The 23,704-nt window shown below is 38.4% G+C and overlaps 1 protein-coding gene across 1 annotated transcript in view; it reads right to left on the reverse strand.

Annotated features, from left to right (window-relative positions):
- Positions 1-22,891, reverse strand: part of LOC139744836 (ER degradation-enhancing alpha-mannosidase-like protein 1) — a 28,113-nt gene extending 5,222 nt beyond the window's left edge. Inside the window, exons 1-10 of the mRNA XM_071655248.1 lie at positions 22,569-22,891; positions 18,426-18,498; positions 17,291-17,394; positions 16,373-16,544; positions 14,242-14,425; positions 12,898-12,989; positions 11,602-11,684; positions 9,895-10,015; positions 7,827-7,997; positions 5,830-5,903 (exon numbers count right to left, since the gene is read on the reverse strand). Coding sequence (XP_071511349.1) covers positions 5,830-5,903; positions 7,827-7,997; positions 9,895-10,015; positions 11,602-11,684; positions 12,898-12,989; positions 14,242-14,425; positions 16,373-16,544; positions 17,291-17,394; positions 18,426-18,498; positions 22,569-22,891 — 1,397 coding nt within the window. The remainder of the gene's footprint in view (positions 1-5,829; positions 5,904-7,826; positions 7,998-9,894; positions 10,016-11,601; positions 11,685-12,897; positions 12,990-14,241; positions 14,426-16,372; positions 16,545-17,290; positions 17,395-18,425; positions 18,499-22,568) is intronic.
- Positions 22,892-23,704: the final 813 nt, after the last annotated feature.

The raw sequence follows: 23,704 nt of genomic DNA on the forward strand, positions 1-23,704 counted from the left end.
GTGATGAAGCTTTTTTTTTCGCTGAAGCATGTATCTCTGTAATCAATGTAAATGAAATGCATGGAAAGCATTGCTGATGAACCGCTTTCATCTGTACACTCTAACACGCGTGGAACATACGACTTAAAGGACAAGTTCACCTTCATAAACAATAAGGATTGAGAGAATGTAGCAATATTAGTAGAACACATCATTTAAAGTTTGAGGAAAATCAGACAATCCGTTCAAAAGTTATGAATTTTTGAAGTTTTTGTGCAGTACCCGCTGGATGAGAAGACTACTGCAGTGTATGAATAACTTGCGTACAACGATATAAGGAAAATATAAAGAGAATTTCACAAAATTCCATCTTTTGAAAAAAGTTCACATTCCCCTGACTCGTTACCGACAAATGTTATGGGTAATATTATTCCCCCTGCCTTTAGAAAGAGGCAAGTCAAGTGCTCTTTTATTATGCGAAAAAAGTGAAAACATGTTGAATTTTCTTTTACATTTTCTTTATACTGTTGTACGCATATGACTCACAAGCTGTAGTAGTCTCCTCATCCAGCGGTTCCAACACAAAAATTTAAAAAATTCATAACTTTTGCATCGATTGTCCAATTTTCCTCAAACTTTCACTGATGTGTTCTACTAATATTGTTGCATTTTCTCAATCCTTATGTTTATGAAGGTGAACTTGTCCTTTAACATCCCAGACCCTCAGAACTCATTTGCCATGGGATTCTTTTCATTTTGAACTCAGTGGCAAATACACACACATTCTTAATTGACCTTTGAATATGCACATGTGCAATCACAACCGTGAACTTCCTTATAACCCCATCCCACAGAGATTTTTTCTCATCGGTCACTCATCGGAAGCAAAGTTTGCTGCTTCCGGCCACCCATCAAAGTGTATCGAATAGCAGCCCAATGGATCTGACCTGTGTTGGTTGACTATCAGGTTAGTGTTAGACATGTTGGGCGGTGATCCGATGAGGCAAGATCGTCCGATGAGGATCACGCGCGACATGTCTGACACTCCCCTGATAGTCGACCAACCAAGATGGATTCATCAGACTGCGATCCAATATACTTTGGTGGGTGGCCGGAAGCAACAAACTTTGCTTCCGATGAGTGACCGATAAGAACAAGCCTTTGTGAAATCGGGGTATTATGGTCTGGCTGGAGGATAATCCTCTCAGTGGTGACCAGCTAGATGGTAGTGATCTCCCAGCAGAATCTCAATCTCTGCACCAAAATTCATCTTAAGAACTCTCACTGGACCTTCTAATAAACCATTTCTGTAATGTATCACAATTTATGGATGTTTCTTTTCCAACAGCCGAGAAACAAAGCATCTCATTCACCTGCTCCCTCCCACTAAGTTCCATAGGCAGGGATTCACTGAGTTGTTGCCAGGTAGGGCAAGCCTCTGGCAAGCTTTGCGGTTGTCAAGGGCAACTTTTGTGAACAAAGCATGCATGAATTCTGAATACATTTCAGAGCCGGTCTATTGAAACACAAGAGGAGGTGATTTTTCTTGAATTCAACCACGCCGTCACTTGAGTGCTTCCCACGTCTTCTCAAGTCCCTTGGGGGTGATATTACTCCGTGAACTGTCTGCCAAAAGAGGGTCACATCCTTTGTAGAATCAGCTCAGTATGAAACCGCCATCTTGCAGCTCCTCCAACGACTCTCCGGGTCATGCACGTGATAGTACAGCTACTACTGGATACTCAAACACTTTTGCATGACACCATGATCAACCGGAAGACTTTCACTGCCACAAAGTTGCTACATTTTGCGTTGATTTTTGCTTATTAGGTGCCTTAGCATCACTAATTCTACTAGAAATAACATTGTGAATAGATAGGACAGTTTTTGGAACAGGCACTTGCTGAGCAAACTCCAATTTTAATTGCATAAATGAAATGAGGAAAATTTAAACAAAATCTCATGAATAACCATAATGGTGGACAGTACTGACTGAACTACGAGATTAATAGGAATAATCAATTTTCATTGAAATTGTAAAATTTTGAAGCTAATATTCTGCATTCTTCATATATCCACAAATTGTTTTTTCTCAAAGAGCAGAGCAAAATTCAATTTTCCTTGTACTGTTTGATGGCAGTTTGTTCAATTTATACCAGAAGTAATGCAACAATGCTCATCTACACCTGATATAGGATTATTGTACAAACTTAATAGAAGAATGAAACCTCTGCATAGACAAACCTTTTGTCTCAAATCTAGCGCATCTGATTTCACAGCCAACAATGCTAATTTAATCTGCCACACGGAGATGACACTGAATGGATGTTAAGAAGAGATATGTCCATGAGTGCATTAACTCTTTTGTGTGCCATGGTGTTGCATATGACACATTATTCTCAGACTGCAACACATGAGTTTTTTTTGTTGTTGAAAACTTTCTTTTTTTGAAAAGCCTTAAAACTTTTTACAGAATCATTTATGTTAGAAACAGTGAAGTTGTAGAAAAAATAGCAAGCTTTGTTGCGATAGTATATTTTATGACAACGTTATAGCTATAATGCTTTCAATGTACTGTGGCATACTGCGATTTATTGATCAGTTCATGCGCGGTTAAGCGCTTGAGCAAAATGTGCGAAGTTGGCAAGCCGTCGACTGAGTTGGGGATGCGAACGTGGCAGACAAAGAGTTAATAGGAATATTGCACCCTTCATTGTATATTCCCTAATCTATTGGTTTGTGGGAGAAGCTTTTATTGGACTTGTCAACTGGCATTAGACCAAGACGATGATCTGGCGACATATAATGAGCCAATTGAGAATATCATAGTACATTCTCAATCTACTGTACCACATTCTCTACGCACTAGTCTCCACTCGCTTGCACTTGTTTCTTTCATCAAATTGTAAATTTGATGCTCTATAAAATTTTGGGAATAAGCATGGTGCATGGAAGAGGCATTTGAATCACATTTACTGGAGACAACCGAAAATAGGACAAAGACTAATCTATAAAATGTTTTGAACTGTGAATATTAAACAAATAAGGCCCAAGGACGCAAGAGATGAAATATTATCATTGTGCAAACCACGATCAAATCACACAATGAAAAGAATATATTTCTGAATTCCCAAATGGCGAGATATGAAACTCCTTTCAATTGGATGTATTTCCGTCGAGTTCCCTGCATGTCTCTGTGACTCAGCACACACCACACTATGCCCACTCTCACATAGATATGACAAAAATGTGTTTGTTGAAACCAAAAACCCCACATTGTTCACCACCTCTTGCCTATTGCTTATCAGCACATGACTTGGATTCATGATACAGCATGATTTTTCTCCACCAAAGACACTTTCAGATTCTGGCATTGGCACAGTTGCCCGCGTGAGCATTGCCTTCAGACCACAGTTCATTAACCTGGGAAGAACAGTTTCTCACACTCATTTCTGGCTACTCCCTTGAATGACAGGATGAATTGTGATACTGAGTAAAAATCAAAGATGCTTGTCTGAAATGACACTAAAACTTGACATTTCTCTGCTTTTCTTCTCTCAGACCCCCCAAAAGAAATTAGGAAAGCCTCGTAAAATAGAAGGTAAAACATTTAACAAAAAGTGGATAAGTACATTAATTTCTTTGAAGAGACTCTCTACATCTTATTCAAGTTGACTTCAAGCAAATGAGGGCTAGAACAAAAAGAAATACAAACAGCAAACCAAACAAATCGGGCATTAAACTGGACCACTGAAAGTCATGGAATTTCAAAGTTTCACATTTTCACAAAGGAATGTCATCATTCTCCAGGACATTAAATACTAAACTAGAAATGTCGCAATGGCAACTGGTATGCCTCCGCCATAATGCATGGTTCTCCTAATAGGACTGTGGTACAATGTCTTGACAATGTGTGATGACAGTTTATCACAAATGTGCTGAATGTTCACTTTCCTTGAAGTAGGTTTTATTGGATGAATGGCTAAATTGTCTAAGAGTGCAGATATTTGGGGATTTGAGGATTTTTACTTGACTTTTGACCCTTTTTAAAGTTTATGTATTGAGTAATTTTTAAGGTACAGAGAAAAAGTGTAATTTTAGTATTAAAAGGTAAAATATTAGCATGTAAATCTGGCCTTTGACCCTTGTCCTTTTACCTTAAATATGACCCTACAGTTCTCAAGAGAATCACTGTCAGGTAGAACATGCAGAAAAATGTACTAAGTTTCATGATGATACCTTGAATCACTTTCACGATATGGAAGAAAAAGTGAAATTTAGTACTTTCACTTGACCTCTAAAATTTTGACCTTTGACCTTTTGGCAAGAAACTTCCCACAGAATCTCTGTTGGGTAATACATATATCAAGTTTCAAGAAAAAAACTGCAAGCATCGCATAAATATGAGGGAAGTATTGACATTTTGAGGAGTTGACCTTGACCTTTGACCCACATCCCCAAATTTCCTAGATAATCACTGCCAGTTAGTACATGCATACATACTAAGTTCCATGAAGATACCTTATACTATTTGCGAGATATGGAGAAAAAAGTGATATTCTAACATTTTCACTTGACCTTTGACCTTTAACCTCATGACCTGAAATTCTTTCTGGAGAATCTTCATTTGGTAGTACATGTACATGTATACACTAGGTTTCAAGAAACTACCTTCAGGCATTGCATAGATATGGGGGAAATAGTGAAATTTTTGAGCATTTGACATTGACCTTTTCACCTTTGACCTTAAGTATGTGCATCCAAAAGTTGATAGGCACAACTTGTATGCCCACTCATACATATACATGCCAAGTTTAATTAGGAAACCTCAAATGGTTTTTTAGTTATGCTGTCCACAAAATTGATTACAGACGGAAGGACGAAGGACAGACGGACGGATGGATGGAAGGATGGACGGACGGACAGCCCGAAAACATAATGCCTCCGGCACCACTTCATGACGGAGGTACAAAAAAGAAAAAATCCAAACAGGGCTACTTGAGGTCATTGCTTTACATGTCTCCCATCAGCTTGCATGCAAAGTTTCAACTGATATTCGATTACAAATAATTCTAGTAATATCCATTTTGTTCCAGGAAAAGTTCTTGCAGAGGGTGCATTTTTTCACTTATTTTTTTTTTCAATTTTTCACTAGTGAATTACATTCATTTCTGGTTGGTTTCCCTTTGTTTAGGTTCATTACATATCCAAAAAGGGCATCACTTCGGTAATCCCACACATTTATCCCCAGGTTGATTTACATCCTTCAGGCTTATGTCAGGTTAAACGTGTGTGTGTGTGTGTGTGTGTGTGTGTGTGTGTGTCTCTCACACACACATACACACACACTGCAATAGCTTCCAACCACATGGGTTTCTGGGACGAACACTGTACTAGGGCTATAAGGGTTTTTGGGACAAACACTGCTAGCTCACTTGGTAGAGCATCGGGCTAGAAATCAGGAGGTCTCGGGTTCGAATGCTGTTGGAATCCCATTTTCTTCGCTCAATTTTTCACTAAAAGTATTTAGGATACAACATGAAAAAATTGATATACGTCATTTTGAATTTGGTTTAAAGCAAGGTCATCATCAAAGAGACAAAAATATATAATTTTCCAAATACCGCACTCATTAAACAACAATACTCTGAAAAATATAATTAAAGTTATCATGTACGTTTTGATCATTATCTTGGTTTTTTCAGCAAATTCATTTTCAAACACAGTATCTAAAATTGATACAAATAGATGTATCTGTTCTCTTTGATATAGATCATTGATGAAAAAGAGAAAAGAAATGACAAAAAAGGCAGTAGATCTGCTTGCTGCTTCATGAGGATATCTACTTACTTGGCTTTTGTATAAGTCTCTATACTGTCCATTATGTCGCTGCCAACAAACAGATAGAATGGATGACCAGTTGCCTGTAAAAAACAGGTATAAAAATATACAAATTTACAATCTCACAACAGGAAAGGAATATTGGTAACAGAGCAATATATCAAAAATCAATTTAGATATTCTAACTGCTGAGGACACTTGTGATATTGCTTGTATCTCTTTTTTTCCAATTTCCACTGAATGAGAGGTTATTTTCAGAGACATACTGTGAACAACAACAAAATAATTCATGCATTTCATGCTTAACTAGCATGAAAACAAGAAGACATGGTGAGATATTAAAACATCCAAAATCTTTAGTAACTTAACTTAAGTGAAATTCGCCCAGCACACACACACACACACACACACACACACACACACACACACACACACAAATAATCATGCTACTGTTCCATTTTTGCAGTTCTTAAATTTATCAAAAACATTGCAAATTTCAGTCTTATTATACAGCACACAGTTTCTGTAAGAAAGGAATTCAGATTAAAACATTGTTGATTTCTATGCAACTACTGCATGAATAGCATGTTATGCTTCTACAACCGACTTCTAACAATGTTGTTTTAAGAAGGGGTACACCCGCCCGGGGAGGACGTTAAACTCAACGTAGTCCATGATAATCCAATCCTGACCACAGCTTCCTGTGAAAACTGATCCACAATGCCACAAAATATGCATTGCATTCAAATACTTTTCTCAATGTTTCCAAACATCGCTTTTATGGGTTCATGAGTAAGCTCGCAACATGATAGGATCCACTTCTGATATCACTCCCCTCGGGAGAGAGCGACTGCAGCGCCAGGAGAAAGCCAGAAAAGTCTCTGGAAACGATTTGCAACTGACTGAAAGAGGATGTAGATGACAGAGGACGGATATCGGGTGTCTCTTAAGTCTGTAATCATTTGTGTGCCCTGCAGGGAGCCCCCCTGCGGGCTACATTCATTTAAGAATTTCATGCATGGGTGGCGGAAGTCATCGCTCGCTACAAAGGAATTTGCAAAGACTGCCTGCCTGGCACACTTGCGGCCACACGCCGCGAGGTGTAAGCACAGAAAATTTGACCCAACACAACGCACGTACGGGTTTACTGCCCTGCATGGTGTAAACAATGAATCATTTATTCACTACTCTGCACACATGGGTTTTAAATGTAATCCAAAGTTTGGGCATGCCATCAAATCAAATGAGGGTGTGAGTATGGCAATGGAAAAGATGAAGGATGCACTACTCTCCCCGTCATTGTACTTTTCAGAACTCCCTGCGAGAATACTGTCTTTATCTCTCCAGCTCCTATACTACATTAGATCTGCACGGAACTAACCTTTCAACATAAGACTATTCTCATTCTCAACTGTGCACTAACCCATCCACTCCATGCAAACAATCCTTTTCATGACTAATATCGCAATGTGTTACCATAAAAAACCCTTCATCTACAAATACACACCACGGAAAAAATTCACAACTAATATAGCATACACAAAACTACAAAATACATCACGAAAGGCCTGACAAAGTAACTTAACGTCTATAACTTTAAACTGGAATATAATTGTCAATATGCTAGAAAAGAAAGAGTCTTTTACTGAGAAACATCAGCTTTCAAGTCCATACACAACAAGGCATGCTAAAGATACAGCACATGCATAGACGCATTAGATAATTTCAAAGTACCATGAAAACACGCTAACAAAAAAACACAAACACACGAGCTTCGTGCTTAAAATCATTCTCAAGCACTGAAATATCGACAAGTGGTACTTGATACAAAATTGTGAATGTACAAACTTCATCGAGAACATCAAATTCTTTTTTTTTTTTTGGCGAATAATCTAAATTTACAGCTTTCATAGCTTCATGGGGGTGACACTCTCTGCATATCACAATGTGATGGATCATCATGGGTATATCCCTGCTGAATTCAGTACTTCCCAATGCAATCATACCTGATAAAGTAAGTATGTGGACTCAATCAGCTCCGGCCGCAGAGGGTAGAAGAGGACGTTGGCGTTCTTCCGGAACCAGTCAAACCTCTCCGGGAGGGCGTTAAACTTGCGCCAGATGGCGTAGTAGTACGCGTGACTGCAGATTGCCTCATCCAAGTCCCCTGCAAGCACCTTGGATTAGTGAGAGTTTGGTATGATAGACATCACACAATCAGAGAACCTTGCACTGTGATAAAGATTTCTGGTCATTCCATGGCACAATACAACTTTTTCTTCTTTATACCCATCAAGTCTTGTCCTCCTCAGTCTATTTCTCTTTCAAAAGGTAAACTAAAATATAAAATAATTTTTCTGGTGCTACATCATTTCAAAATGAGGAAAAAGATCATGATACGTTGTGCTACTATATTGTAAAAGTGAATATTTTGTGCTAGTAATTCTTCACACTCAGCTGGGAAAGATGTATTTTGCATTTTTATAATTCCGTGGAATCAAGACATGACCTACTGGAATATATTGCACGTAAAAATATTCTCATGCTTTTATTTTCCCACTGGTTTCTGGTAGCGCTAAATGCGCAAAAATTTCAACACCGCGAAAATTTCCACTTTTACAGTCAAGCAAATTACAGTTTTTAAAGTAGCAGATTTGCTTAAAATTTAATATTCATGAGGCCGGGAATAATTTTCCAACTCAAATTTGATTAGCAATTTCAGCTGATGAACAATATTTCAAGTGGTATCTTGAACATTTCTGTGGAAGAAAACTGCTACACAAAAGTTTAGTTTGTGTAGCAGTGGTGTAAAAATGCATAGCAAATTACAGTGCAATACCAGGAAAATTATTCCCTGATGAGGTCTAGGATTTGTGGTTGATTGAAATTTATAGATTTCTAATTTACATTCTAAATTCTGATGTTGTTCATCACTGTGTCAAACAAGGTTACTTACTGTTTACAGTTCCATATATTGCATATCTTTACAGAAATGCCACAGTTGGTCATCATCATCATCAAAAAAACAAAACAAAACAAGAGACCCGGAGGTCGTATGCTCACCAGAGTATCGCACCTTCCATGCAATCTTGCAGACTCTTAAACTACAGTACTGTAAACGTGGAAATTTTCGCGGATTTCGCGCTACGTTCGGCTAGCGCGAATTCAAAAACGCGCGAATATATCTTCACAATTTTCTATGCACATTTTGAACGGGATGAATTGTGTGCGCTTCATCGATGATACTGCTACATAGTACAATGTACCAGTGCCGTATATTAAGAGAGTCTGGCCAACTGCTAATTTGGAAGCCATGTCGTTACCGCGCGTATTACGCGTCACAGGATTAGCGTGTACGCTCAGACGTAACAAAATAACCAAGCCAAATAAGGGGCAGTTAACAATGGGCATTGCGTATGAGCGCACTTCAGTAACGACATGGCGCCTGTAGATCACGGGACCAGCTTTTGACCAATCACAGGCTTCAAAACACGTAAGCCAAAAACCGAGTTGGCCAGACTCTCTTAATATACGGCACTGCAATGTACAGGCATGTTGACGCTACTAGTACTGTGCGAAGAGACGATAGATTGCTGTGTACTGTAGCATGCAGTGTGCGCCGCGCGCACCGATGCTACATTCCCCCGTGACTACGGTACTACAGTCACAGCTGTACTACGTATTTGAGTGCTTGTACTCGCAGTCGAGCCGCTCGCTACGTCGCTTGTCGTACGCTGGCATAGCAAGCTATGTAGCAGAGGCTTTGGATGAAAGCAGTGAATGTGTACTACAGTAAAGTAACCTGCTGCGGAGCGTGAATTTAAGAACCCGCGAATACGTTTTCGAGCCGCTCAGCGCGAAAAATTAATCGCGCGAAAATATTGACGTTTACAGTATATAGTATTAACTTTGCTCTATCACTTCTGGTTCTGGTGAAGATTATTAAAGATTCCTTAATTTTGGGGGGTTTGGGCAACAAAGGTGATGATGAGGATATCATGAATCAATAAAAGTCAACACATACTGGCACTGCATTGTTCCTTTACTGAAGGAGCTCTCTAATGAGTTGCTCACCTGTACTCCAGAAAATGCTGCTTGAAGGGCATCAATCCAGTTGTTAAGCATGCGGCCATTGTTCATGTTAACGTTGACATAGAGGGGGCTGTCTCCGATACCAGATCGACACGATTCGCGCCTGTGAAGAGATTGTACAGAACAATTATGGATAACTAATTCTGCCAAAACGTTTCACTTACCACAAATGAATAGCCAGCAGTCATTGGGGTGCTCTTACATGTCAGGATACGATACTCCAATCTATTCACAATTGTCACAGTTTGCAACATTAACAGCATAATATATAGTGACATGCACTGTCATGCCACTCTTCATTCAACTATACTAAATATGGCAAGAGGTGATTTAAAATTACATTGTCAATTCTGAATACTTCATAAGACCCAGTTTGGAGAAACATTTCCAGCATGAGCAGAAAATTCATACTGTTACCTCCCCCCACAAACCACTATATACCCCCTTACACACTTCGTTTCTTGTATGGGGGGGGGGGGTATAAATATAGATCATAAGTGCAATCTTTTCTCTGCTTCTCTGCTAACTAAATCTGATTTTATCAACTGATTCTAAGCTTATCACACCAGTAAAAAAAAAATACTCTCAGCATAAATGATGAATAAATAAATAAACATAATCACTGCACATTGTCCTTAAAGGCATAATTTACCATTTGCAGATGAAACAAAAATCCAGCATTAGTGCTTTAAAATAACTCTAAAATGTGAGTCAGGGATAGAAACAACAACTGTAAAAATTTGAATCTGTATAATCGATGTTAAGTGTTGTTAAATACACAAAACGTAAACAATAGTTATAATAAGAATGTTTCCAGACTAAACCATCTACAGTTACGGTTTATTGCGAAAAACACTGATATCTCCGTATATTTTAGGCTTTATTGCAAACATTTTACATGGTAGGATGTTTTGTGACACAACGGACCTAAACATATGCATCAAATGTGATATCTTGAACATTTTTGAAATCACTGCTCCCAAAGGTAAACTGTGCCTTTAAAACCGATCCCTTTTGGTGGAATGAAGTGGATCCAGTCTTTAAGAAGATACTACGATGAATATGGTATGGGAGACTAACATGATCTTTACTTCACAGAAACTTAAACCATTGAGGACAAGTCCCGAGAAAACTCCGGCAGGTGTCTATTGGAAATGCATGTTATAGCAAAATCAGTCAGTCCTCAATGGCCCAAATTCACGAAGGTGGTACAAATGCAACCATGGTTTAAACCATGGACAAAAACCATGGAGCGCCAAGTGTCGCATGGAATATTTCGTTACAAAATCAGTCATTTTGTTGATGAAATGATTATTTTGTAATAAAATGACTACATTTAGTAACTAAGTGAACATTTCATCCACGAAATGATAATTTTGTTAACTAAACGGTCATTTTGTCGACGAAATGACCAATTTCGTAACAAAATATTTCTTGCGACACTTGCCGCTCCATGGTTTTTGTCCATGGTTTAAACCATGGTTTCATTTGTACCACCTTCGTGAATTTGGGCCAATGGGTTAAAATTGCCATTTCTCTCCTTGACCATAAAGGAGTACATTCCTATTAAAATCATCATTGTCAGAGAGAGAGAGAGAGAGTGAGTGATAGAGACGAAAATGCCAGCAAGACACAGAGTGTGGTACTTACACAGCGCTCTACATTCTGGCATATAACGAAGGCACTAACCCTTTCCGCATATACTTCTTGACGCTGCTGTAGAGCTCGTTGAAGGCTTCCAGATATTGATGGTCCCCAAACATGATGAAGCTCTACACGGTAAGACAAAAGAGATGCAAATCAATTTACACAGACATTAGACATTACATAAATAAGTCCAAATATAAAGTTTTTGGCCATTTTGTCAAACTCCAGGGGACCGTTTCATGAAACTTTTTGTCAGTGATTTACAGAGACTCCAACTCTCCCGTTTTCGATGGGAGATCTCCCGCCGAAAACCCATTTTTGCAAAATCTCCCGTTCTCCCGCTTGAGATTTAATTTCTCCCGCCCTGGCTCTGTGTCTCCCGTTGGGAAGGATTTCTTACTTATTGCTATTGTATGTTGAAAAAATAAGCCTTAGAAAGCACCAGAGAGCATCTAGAACCCTAGGAACTTCGCACACATAAACTTGGAGTCTCCCGTTTGCTAGGGGTTTCAGGCGGGAGAATCTCCAGATCAGAAGGTGCTGGGGGTTGGAGTCTCTGGATTTACACTGACAACTGTTAAAAGCTAGTGAAATCCTTGCGTCTGATTGGCTGATAGCAAATTTGTCGGTGAAAACCTCCGACAAACTCGTTGATGAAACACCCCCCTGCTTTTACCAACTATGAAAACTCAACTGCATGTAAAAACCAACACAAGAATAGCACATTTTACATTTTCCAATAAACTATCCTCACCAGTCTACTCCCTATCCTCAAATTTAAAGATGAAATAGTCTTGGGATGTCTTTTCATTTCACTATAAAACTTAAAGTGTGTTCCATGGACAAGAGAGAGTTATCTCATTTCTGTACTAGAGGAAACAGATGCCATACTTTTGCCCACAAATATACATGGTAACAAATCATGGTACATGGTACATGGTACAAATCATCCTCTGCTTACAATGTATTAATTCATGTTGCACATGTAAGTACATCAATCCTTTGCTTTACAAAAAAGTACTAGATTCTGAAAAATCAACTCAAAAAAAGTTGTATATTCTGCTTCCTGCCATCAGGAGCTGATATCATTCTCTTGATATCACAAGAAAAATTGCTTTTCCCTACCAGCCATACAATTTGACATACAAACACTTGTACAAGGGCAATGCAATACATGGAAAACAAAACATTATTTATGGGCTTCTGATATATGGGCAAAGCAAAATATATGGGCAAAGAAAAGTGTGTATATATGAGCAAAATTTGCTGGAGTCCTCCTCTGACCACGGCACTGTGAGTTAACATGAGATAATAAGGTGCAAGGTGATAGGACAGTACCTTTAAGAGGTATTCATAGAAGGAATCCTGGCCAGCTCCAAGCCCACTCTGTACTCCAATCCATTCACCAGTCTGGATGTTGATGACATTTCCTGGAAAATGGATAGAACAGTATGGCAACAAACAGAAAGACAGATACTGTATGTGACTAGAGGAATGGATCGACACATAAATAGATTAATGTTTTTGCCAAAAATATATATAAGCATAAATAGGATTATCACATTTTCTACATGCCATGAAGAGTCTTTACCCATGGAAGACCAGTCCCGAGTATACTCAGGCACATGTCTATGGGAAATGTGAGTTATAGCAAAATCAGATCGTAAAGTGCTCAGACTTCCCTGTATCTATTCGCACGGCAAGAACTTCGCTAATTTATTGACACATCAGTTGTAATGCACCTGTTCATACAGACGGATTGGCAGGTGCATAGATTCAATTACAGCAACAGAAAATAAAACTTTGAACGCGAAAGTTCTTGTCTACACTATACGCATTCAATGTTAGAGGCAACTCGCGAAAATTTCATGCCACGAAAAAGGTCATCGGCTCCAATTCACAAAAATTTCATGCTGTGAAAACGTCATGTTTTACAGTAATTTCCCATGTGCAATGCAAGTGTTATAAAGTGGAGAAAATTTTAATGGCATGCATTTCTATGATCCATTCTTCAGTCCTTCAAATAGTCCTATGTCAAATGTAAGATCCTCATAGCTCAGAGTATGCCAAGTTTTTGCAAGGAATCAAGCTGTACTCAAGAGTCTGAAATCAGCCCCATTAGCCCAAAATCAGCCCCATGATGTAAGGTATCAAGCCTCTAATTTTGTTCTCTTCTGTCTTGGTTTGGGTTTGTGGTTTTCGCTTTTTGGGTGAGGATGAATAAAGAGCTGTACAGTCGTTGCATTATCTACTCAAAATACGACATCTGTCAGGCCATGTATCTGGCAATGATATTAGTTGAAGAGTTTACATGCAAATACCTATGTTTTGCATTTTTATCAACTTGACATATTTGACATTAAAGCTGCTGAAATTGAAATATATATCATAAATTCTTTAATAACTTCAAAATATGTTATGTAAAAAGTGTAGTTTCACTGAAAGAGTGAAATGTTCTCTTTTTGATAATGAAATTAGCATTTGCAAATGGTGTTTGTGGGTTTTGTATTCAAGCTCTTCAGTTTTTCTTGAATATTTCTTAATTGTGATTTCAGGTTTAACCTGTTGAGGACGAGTCCCAAGTATATTCGGGCAGGTGTCTATGGGAAATGCATGTTATGGCGAAATCAGTCCGTCCTCAACGGGTTAAGATTTTAAGATTATTTCACCCATATTTCTCACCCAGGAGACCAGTAGTATTAGATCGTTGCTCAAGAAGGACGGTGACTGCCTTGCGGGCCAGACTCTCAAACACTGGGTCCTGCACGAGGGAGCTTAGCAAGCCAAACTCTAGCACCAAGGAGCCGGCTCCAGCCGTACACGCCTCCTGGATACCATCCTTGGGAACACCACTGCACAGATTGACCTGTACCATGGGGAGAATGAGCCATTGGGATTAATCTTGTGACTCGTCACCATGTACAGTCCTTTGCTGATCTCCTACCAGCAGTGGATCTGTTCAGATGCAGATTCACAGCATGGGATACAATTTCACTATCAAATCAATATAAACCAAATGGAGTGAGAAAAACTAGAAATGTCGCTACAGCGACTGGTTATACCCCCGCCAAACAACATTTCATAAGCTTTGGTCAAAACAACATTTCATAAGCTTTGGTCAAAAAACTGAGGAAGTAGTTAAATCTGCAAGATCTTTCCTTGATCTTCTGCCATTAATATGCCGTTACCATGGCAACGTACTTTCGGGTACAGTCGAAAAAAGCTTCTTGCACATCTACAACCAAAGGCACACATCTGTACCAAGTTTCATGGAAATTGGGCAAAAACTGAGGAAGTAGTTTGCAACACAAAATTTTCCATCATTTTGGCTCATAATATGTGAGCTGTTACCATGGCAACATACTTTTTGTCACTGTCAAGAAATGTGTCATGCTGACCTATATCCTAAGACAAACATTCAATATGAATTCCATGAGAATTGGAAGAAAACTGATGAAGCAGTTTTGCCATGAAGCATTTTGCCCTATATTTTACCAATAACATGCCGTTACCATGGCAACGCACTTTTTGCCACTGCGGAAATATGTGTCTTGCACATTAACATATTCAGATGAACATCTGTACCTAATTTCACAAAAATTGATCAAAAACTGAGGGAGGAGTTCGCGACGCAAGATTTGTACCCATTTTTGCCCATAATATGCCGTTACCATGGCAACATACTTTTGGGTACTGTCAAAAAATACGTCTTGCACATCTACAACCCAAGGCACACATCTGTGCCAAGTTTTATGGGAATCGGTTGAAAACTGAGGAAGTAGTTCGCGACGCAAGATTTGCAACAGACCGACCGCCCGACCGCCCGACCGACCGACCGACCACCCGACCGCCCGACCGTCCGCTGATTCCTATATACCCCCTTCAAACTTCATTTGGCGGGGGTATAATAAAAACAAACATAAGTCGGCTAAAATTATAGAGGCACAACTACATGATATATGATACAGTAAATGATTATGATATATCATGTTTGTTGAAGATACCACTGATGACATTTTTATACTATTTGACAGCAATTACACAGCGTAAAATGCTACATTCAGCTGAGCTAAATCACTTTAAAAATATGTATACATGGCATGTATTATAAGACTTCATACATGACTGTGAAAAAGAGAAAGCCTGCAGCATACACAGAAAAACAATCATAGTAATCATATATACCCATACACTTCTTAGTATACTGGGTCAAAGACATTTAATTTTCTTTGTTGTCCTGATCAACCATTGATCCATAGGATGTAACTCTACACAATCAATTCCAATTGCAATCAAATTTTTAACATCTTGAATACCTGAAATGGCCTAACATTCTAAGAACCACCTTTGGGCTTTCCGTACACTATTAAAGTATCTATAAACTAATTTTATCATGAATGCCAGCCATTAAAAAGTGACTAAAATAAAGCGATTTACAAACAAGCAATGCAATACAGTACAAGGCACTACAATGCATTGAAATACAATACAATTGTAGTTACAAAAACATTATTAGTAAAAGATAAAATGTGCCGCCATCAAACAGCTACTGTATATATATGCCATATATTTAGCAAGTCTAATTTTTTTCATGAATCGGGAATGTCAAATAATTTTGCAAATGGTTAAATTCACAATCGTGGAATACAGTAATGGATGGAGAAATGTATGCATGCCACATTCAAGTCGGAATCAGAGTTAATACTTTCGTGTGTTGTAAAATATGCAAAGAGGACCTGACTCAAGAAATTCACGATATCAAAATCCTTGTGAAATATATGGCGTATAGTATAAGGAAAGTTTCTCTCCTCACCCTAGGATGTGGAAGACCGGTGGAGGTATTCTCAAAGGCTGGGAGGAGTCTTGTTGCAAGGTCGTGGGCCAGGTGGAGGAGCTCTTTGTTGTAGTCTGGAGGAGTCAAGTCACCAAGAGGCTGGAGGGGGTCTGTCATCAACAGGTGAGCTGACAGCAGGCCTCCTATTACCCTGTGTGCAAATATGGGGTTGGTAATACCCCCTTTACATTCACAGTCTTCCCAAAACAAGTTTCTGTGTACACTTTGCACAGGGTTAACATACTTTAGATAGTTTGCTGTAGATTTCATGTAGATGCCATATGATTGACATGACTAGGATTTTAATCCCTCTGCAGATCTAAAAAACACACTGATGCAAAGTATAAACATTCTTTGCAGGCAAAAATCACACATTTTGGTACAAACATCTGTCAGCTGTACGCAAGCTTTCTGACAAAAATGATAAACAGCACCCACAAAAACACTGTCAGGATGCTCATTGTGTAATTTCGATGCTTAATATACTGGACTTCCAATCCATGCAACAATGCAAACCATCTCTTATTTAAAAATAAGCAATTCTGCTGGTTGCTATCATTTACCATCCACTCTAGTCTTGCCTAATGATATTTACATTGGTATTTGACCCCTGACACTTTACACCCTGCGTACTGAAGTGCTATCTTACAAAATACGATGTATGCAGCAAATAGCACTTGTTGAAATACTACTGTACTACTCTCTACTCACACACACAGAGATAAACTTCAATAATAAAAACAGCTTCAGCAATTTTCCTTGACCAAAATATTGCAGTTGATGTCTACTGAAACATTTGTTACAGTTTTGAGAAATATCATTTTCAGTCAGTCAGCTATGCAGCAGCTTACGGGCAGTTTTTACACCCTGTGTCAAATCTAAGTGTCAGTTACTTACCGTATTGTTGATTCAAATACTTGCACTGTAGTATTTTTATCAAATGACACAGTTTCTACAACCAGATTTACAGCCCGTTGGAACTCACTGGCATTCCCAAGTATCTGAACAGTTACAAAGAAGAAAATTCAACAAGACATATTACATAATTTGTTTGCACATTCAACCACAAACATACAAATGTATCTTGTGAAATCTTGTCTCATTTATCATCAATAATGAGCAGTGTATCAATACTTCCTAGAACTACATTGGAATAAAGGTGTTGCCATATTACTACATACAATCATGTAAAATGCAAAGCGTAAAATCTGTGAGAGAAAAGCAACAATAAAGGATTCTCTTACACTTAATATTCAAAGTCATGATAGATTTTACAGAAAATCATTTTCATTACTTGTGAGGAAAGAATGTAATTCACGGATAAATTGTAGAAAAGTGCAACTTGTGATCAGTGCATGCTAAAATTGGGAAGGTACATGTACATAAGAGAAACAGAAAATCAGTTTTACAAGGGGTTGGAGTCATGCACAAATTTAAATGAAAGCATAGCAATAGACAAATGATAAAGTTCATAATTCTGATAAATTTGTTTCAAACGATCACCAATAGCTAAGCAACAACAAGGATACCAACTATATACCGTGTACTGATATCGAACATATCACAGAAGTTATACTATATCAAACAACTCTCTTAAGTTATATCTAAAGTGAACAGTTAACAACCAGAAGAATGACTAAGAGGAGGAACAGTCTCTCTGAGTTCTTTTCATTTTCCCATCTGTGGTATCATCTATATAACTTGAAATAAACAACTTGAAGTTCTCTGAAGTATCTCATTCTGGCATGAAATATAAATTTATAATGAAGTAAAGACTTTATAAACTTACAATTGTTGTCATTTCAAGTTTTTAAAAAAGCTAAATGTCATTGCTTTACACTTCAGCTACAGTATAAGCTGACACATTTTCTACCCCCTCCTTACAAAGAACAATTTCATATTTAAAGATAAACTAAATCAACAAGGATCAAATAAAAGAATGCCTTGAGTGCTTTACACTTAGACTAGAATAGACTAGAAGGGAATGGGAAGTGCATGCAGTTTGGCAGACATGAAAAGTGATGTGACTTACTGCTAAGGTGTCCAGACTGTCAATTAGTGTTAACGAAAAGTCACCAAGTACATCATTGATATTCAAGTTTCCTCTGTGAAAGAAACAAGATAACACAAAAACAAAACAAAGGATAGATATATACAGTAATCGAAATTAGAGGCATTCATGTGCAATGAAAGCAATTTTTTTCATTCTTGTAAGTGATATCAAATGAAAATATAATTCAGTATTGTGCAAAGGTGTGAAAGTAAAAGTAGTACAGTGTACATGTACAGGCATGTTGTACATTGTATTTCAAACAGTCTGTGCAAGAAAAAAAAGCCTATAATACTAGGTGTTTCAAAAAACATTTCCCACTTTTCATTCTTAATAATTAAAAAACTATATATCAGATAGCATTGTCATTGATATGAGTGATAGCTGAATAGTGTACAATTTGGTTGAACGTGGTTTAAATATGAAAGCATAAATCAGTTTCATGAAATCCATGATTAATTTCACAGTTAGGTTCCAGAGTTTGCCCTATTTTCAACCCTCTGTACAAAATTTCACTTTGCACAGGGGTCAATGGGTGTGTATGGGAGTGTGTGGTTAACACCCTGACAATGGTCCTGAACAATAGCCAGGGTTTGAATGCTTCATTATTTATTCATGAGAAATTCCACTATCACAACTAGTCTTTATTCAGCCCCTGGCAGTATCTGTGTAAAGTCAAACGCCTGCCGATACTGTCGTTGAGTCGTGACAGTGCTCTCCCTACTTCTGAAAAACGAAATTACAATGAAAACCTTCTGTTCTATCGTAAACATGGTGACAGGAAGCAAAGAGTAAACACTTGTGTATATGGAGCCTTAAATTAATCTACTGTGAAACAAATTGCCCCAATGATAAATGCTGCTGAACTCTTTACCAAAAATGATCTCTTTTTATCGAATAAGCGAAAAATTTGTCAGACTATCTAATCAGTTATAGACAGTTGTATTAAAATGAGGAACTTTAGATAATTTATTCTTATTTATATCCCAAATTTAGTGATATGTGAAGCAAAATTTGAAAACGATTGCCAGCTGGAACAAAATGTGGTGTTTGCAAGCACTTTACCGTGCATGAATTCAGACTAGCAGTGCCCAGGGCAATCCACATGAATTATTGATTAAGCATTCATGTGCCAGGGAGCGCGAGACTGACGCCTAGTCAACAGGTGGTTCAGGCATGTCCATTGTTCAGGGCCATTGTGAGCACACACTCACATACACATCATTGGTTCCTGTGCAAAGTTCAATTTTTGTACAGAGGGTTAAAATTTGACCAAAATCTGAAACCTTACTTCAAAATCAATCTTAGATTTAATGAAACTGATTTATGCTTTCACGTGCAAATTATCTTCAACCAAATTGTACACTATCCAGCTATTACTCATATCAATGACAGTTTTATCGGATGAATAGTTTTTGAACTATTAATGATCAAAAGTGGGAAATGTTTTTTGAAACACCTAGTACATGCCTAGGACAGAGTACAACAGTGGACCTCTTCTCACAAATAACGAGTGCAGGATATACCTTGACAAGTCAAAACATTACAGGCCCTTCTCCACTTATTTTTCAATCATCATATGGGTGACATTTGAGCATTTTGAGCTTCAAGTACAATGGCCTCTTAAGACAGGTCATCTGTTTGGTGTCACTTTGTTTTATCAAGTTTATGATATCTGGGTGTTTGGGGGTTGTTGTGCATGTACACAAGATGTATGATGCATTCCCTCCATATCTCATGAAATAAAAGCATCACCCTATTTTATATACCTCTACTGTAACGTAAAAAATTATAAAAAGAGAAAGCAAATGGCGATCTACACAATGTCCATGTATGTATCTACAGTTGTGCATCTTTTGATAATCAGAATGGACTGTAGCATCTACTCTGTCTTTCTGGCTACCTGTACATTTCATTCCATGACATTCTACTGTATACCTGTACTTCACTCCCGACACATATGCGTGTACAAGTTGTGTTGTACATATTTTTGCATTACATTTCCACATACCTGGTGGATATCTCTTGACATTGATTATACACAGAATTAATATGCAAAAATGCACTTGATATTTCCCTTGATAACCCTGCTAACTTTTGAAGATGACATATTTCATGTACATATCTGATCAAAATCACAAGCTTCTATTCTTATTTTAAGAAATGCTCCAAAGGCAAAGAAGACTTCAGGACACAAAATTGATTTGGCAAAATTCATACTGGATGCTTTAGTTACAAAAGTCCCTCTGCACTTAAAACACTTACAAGCTGTATGACAAGAAGCAAACAAAATGATAGAGACTCGACTCTGTACAACAGGTGCAAAAGCCAAGTATGCTATAAATTAATTATCATCAAATTAATAAACATGGATGTTGATGTAGAGCTTAGTTTAAGATAAAGTTTAAAAAAGGAAAAAATAACAAACGGAACTGACAAAATTTTGCCATTGGTTCACAATGTTTACATCTAAAATCTCCTTGCAGATGCTTGCACGTACCTTTCAAGTATTGCACTCCTTTTCTCAGATGATAATGATATTTACGATGAAAGCAAAGCTGTAGATAAACTAGACCTTTTTCTGTCTTCTCACACTTACAGACACACAAACTTGTGGTTGTATGGTCGAATTGATCAAGGAACTCCTACAATGACTGTAGTGCCCAGGCAGTTTTCATTTACACTGATCAGTCAGGGAGATCAGTGTCCCACCTTTCTTGTGTAAGTGGTTGATATTCAAACTTATCAGCACCTATCAGCACTTATCAGCAAAACGTCAAAAGCATAGGTTTCTATGTGTACATCAGTTCGGGAAACCCACTCACAAGGGGGGCCCCTCCTTATAAGTAACCCGTCCCCCTTATAAGTAACCCCGTCCCCCTTATAAGTAACCCCCGGGGCACCCCTTATAAGGAGTCTCCACGCTTTTTTGCGATGCAACGCGAAAATGAAAGGACTGCGGCAATTCGCTTGATTATGTCTATAAAGCTTCACAAGTTTCCTAGTTACTCACGAAATTTGAGCAAAATCGGTTCGAGGCGTCATATCTAAAATCATGGATTTAAATGCGATGTCAAACGACCCATGCGAATGCTGAAATGCGAGCGATTACTGGCGTGAGTGTCGCCAGGCGCGGCGGCGCGGCAATGCTTGAGTGCAGACGTGGCGACTGAGTACGGAGACTTTCGTTCATTCAGGTGGCTTAAGCATTTAAATCCATGATTTTAGATATGATGCCTCGAACCGATTTTGCTCAAATTTCGTGAGTAACTAGGAAACTTGTGAAGCTTTATGGACATAATCAAGCGAATTGCCGCAGTCCTTTCATTTTCGCGTTGCATTGCAAAAAAGCGTGGAGACTCCTTATAAGGGGTGCCCCGGGGGTTACTTATAAGGGGGACGGGGTTACTTATAAGGGGGACGGGTTACTTATAAGGAGGGGCCCCCCTTGTGAGTGGGTTTCCCGAACTGACATAGACCCTATAATATGTAGCACTTGCATGTTAAAGTACTGATACTGATAGCTGATAGCAGGTGCTCAAATTTTGGACGCCATTGTGGGTGAATCATGGGCAGCTTGCGTTACTCAACCCCCAACCAAAAATAAACTAGATGAATGACTGAATGACTGAATAAATGAATAATATATGAATAAATAACTAAATAAATAAATAATAAATAGGTAAAAGATAAACTTTGAATTTACTTGTAATTTGTATGTGCAGCAGTGAACAGCAATCAATGAATATCTATGACATCAAATGGATTATTCTTTTTCAATTTACATTGACTAAGATTAACATTACAGGGCAGTCATGCTACTACTACTGAACCAGCATAACCTATAAAGTATAAACTAACATCACATCATTTGCATCAGAACAAAACGCCTCCTGTGATGTGAATGGCCCTGCCTAACCGCAGCAGCGACCCCATACGGACACATACGTACCGTAAAGGGCAAATTGTTACTGTGTTACAGCGCCCCGCGACGGGGTTAGGCCCTGCCCTGCCTGCTGCTGGCCCTACTGTCACACAGTAACTGACACGAGAGTGAATTAGTGGGACTACAATATGTCTTTCACACGTATGGCAGTATGGTTTCTAATTTTTTGTTCTACTTACGGATTCTCGCGATCTGGTCCACGTCCAGAGCAGTGAATGGGATCTAGTTCATCCAAAGGAAATGCATATTTCATATAATTGTCGTAGCCAAACTGAAACATGCGTTTCACTTCCTCCAGCCGTCGTAGTCTTTCCGACTCGGGGAAATGAGAATATTTGTGGTCGTGCCATACCGACATGCGTTTACGTACGAATAAAGAGTCTGCGAACCAAGTGGAAACATAACTTTGTCCCTGCGATAAAAACACAGTAGATATGTAAAATATCCATCCAAGCAGAGAACAAAAGCTGAAGAAAGCCATGGCAATATCGACGTGCACCATGCTAACATTCAAAGCATGCTGTCTATGAAGTTTGGAATACACAGTTTACATGGTTCCAAGCCGTGGGTTCTAACATTCGCCATACGAACCGACTAGACGCCCAATTACACAATGTTTAGCCTTCTATCGAAACGCCAGGTGTCACACGATCATTGCTTGTTTACACCTAGTCTTAGATCAAGCATTGAAGTGTTTCTCAACATTCGAATGTTTTTGGCATGTTTTATCCACTTGAAATAGTCCTTTGATCCTAGTCCAGTTAAATGAGGTACTAGTAGTGGCAACCATGCAGATATTAACAAAACAAGGATGTCATTTAAATTCTTAGTATTTGATTCGAAAAATGTATCTCACTACCATCTGAAACAGAAATAGCAAGACGAGCGTTTGAACAGTCAGAAGAGCGTAACACCCTTGCTCAGGCTAAGAATGAAGGAAATTGTCTGTTCTTGTGTTTGTTATTCGTTGTTTAGTGGTACAGATTCGTGGGAGGGTTTGCAGGCCCGACAAGATCAAAGAAACACGCATTGTGTTCAAGGGATATGTGCAAATATAAACTGGCTACCAATCTGCCTTCACAAGAAATTTAGCAGATTAACATTTCTATGTCAATAACGCTATATGATCATATCTTGTTCAATAGATATCTCAACCGATACATATTGCCCCCCCCCCCCCCCCCACGAAAATATGGGGCGGGGGCAAACATATAATTTTGCCCCAAAATAATTCCCGATGTGCGGACATTTTTGATGGAAAATTGTTCAAATATTTCACCAAAGATGTGCACGGAATTTCAATTCTGAAAATGCA

The sequence above is a fragment of the Diadema antillarum genome, unplaced genomic scaffold, assembly GCF_040938485.1.
Source record: "Diadema antillarum isolate AM-2024a unplaced genomic scaffold, OU_Dant_1.0 seq00001214_RagTag, whole genome shotgun sequence".
NCBI classification, from domain to species: Eukaryota; Metazoa; Echinodermata; class Echinoidea; order Diadematoida; family Diadematidae; genus Diadema; species Diadema antillarum.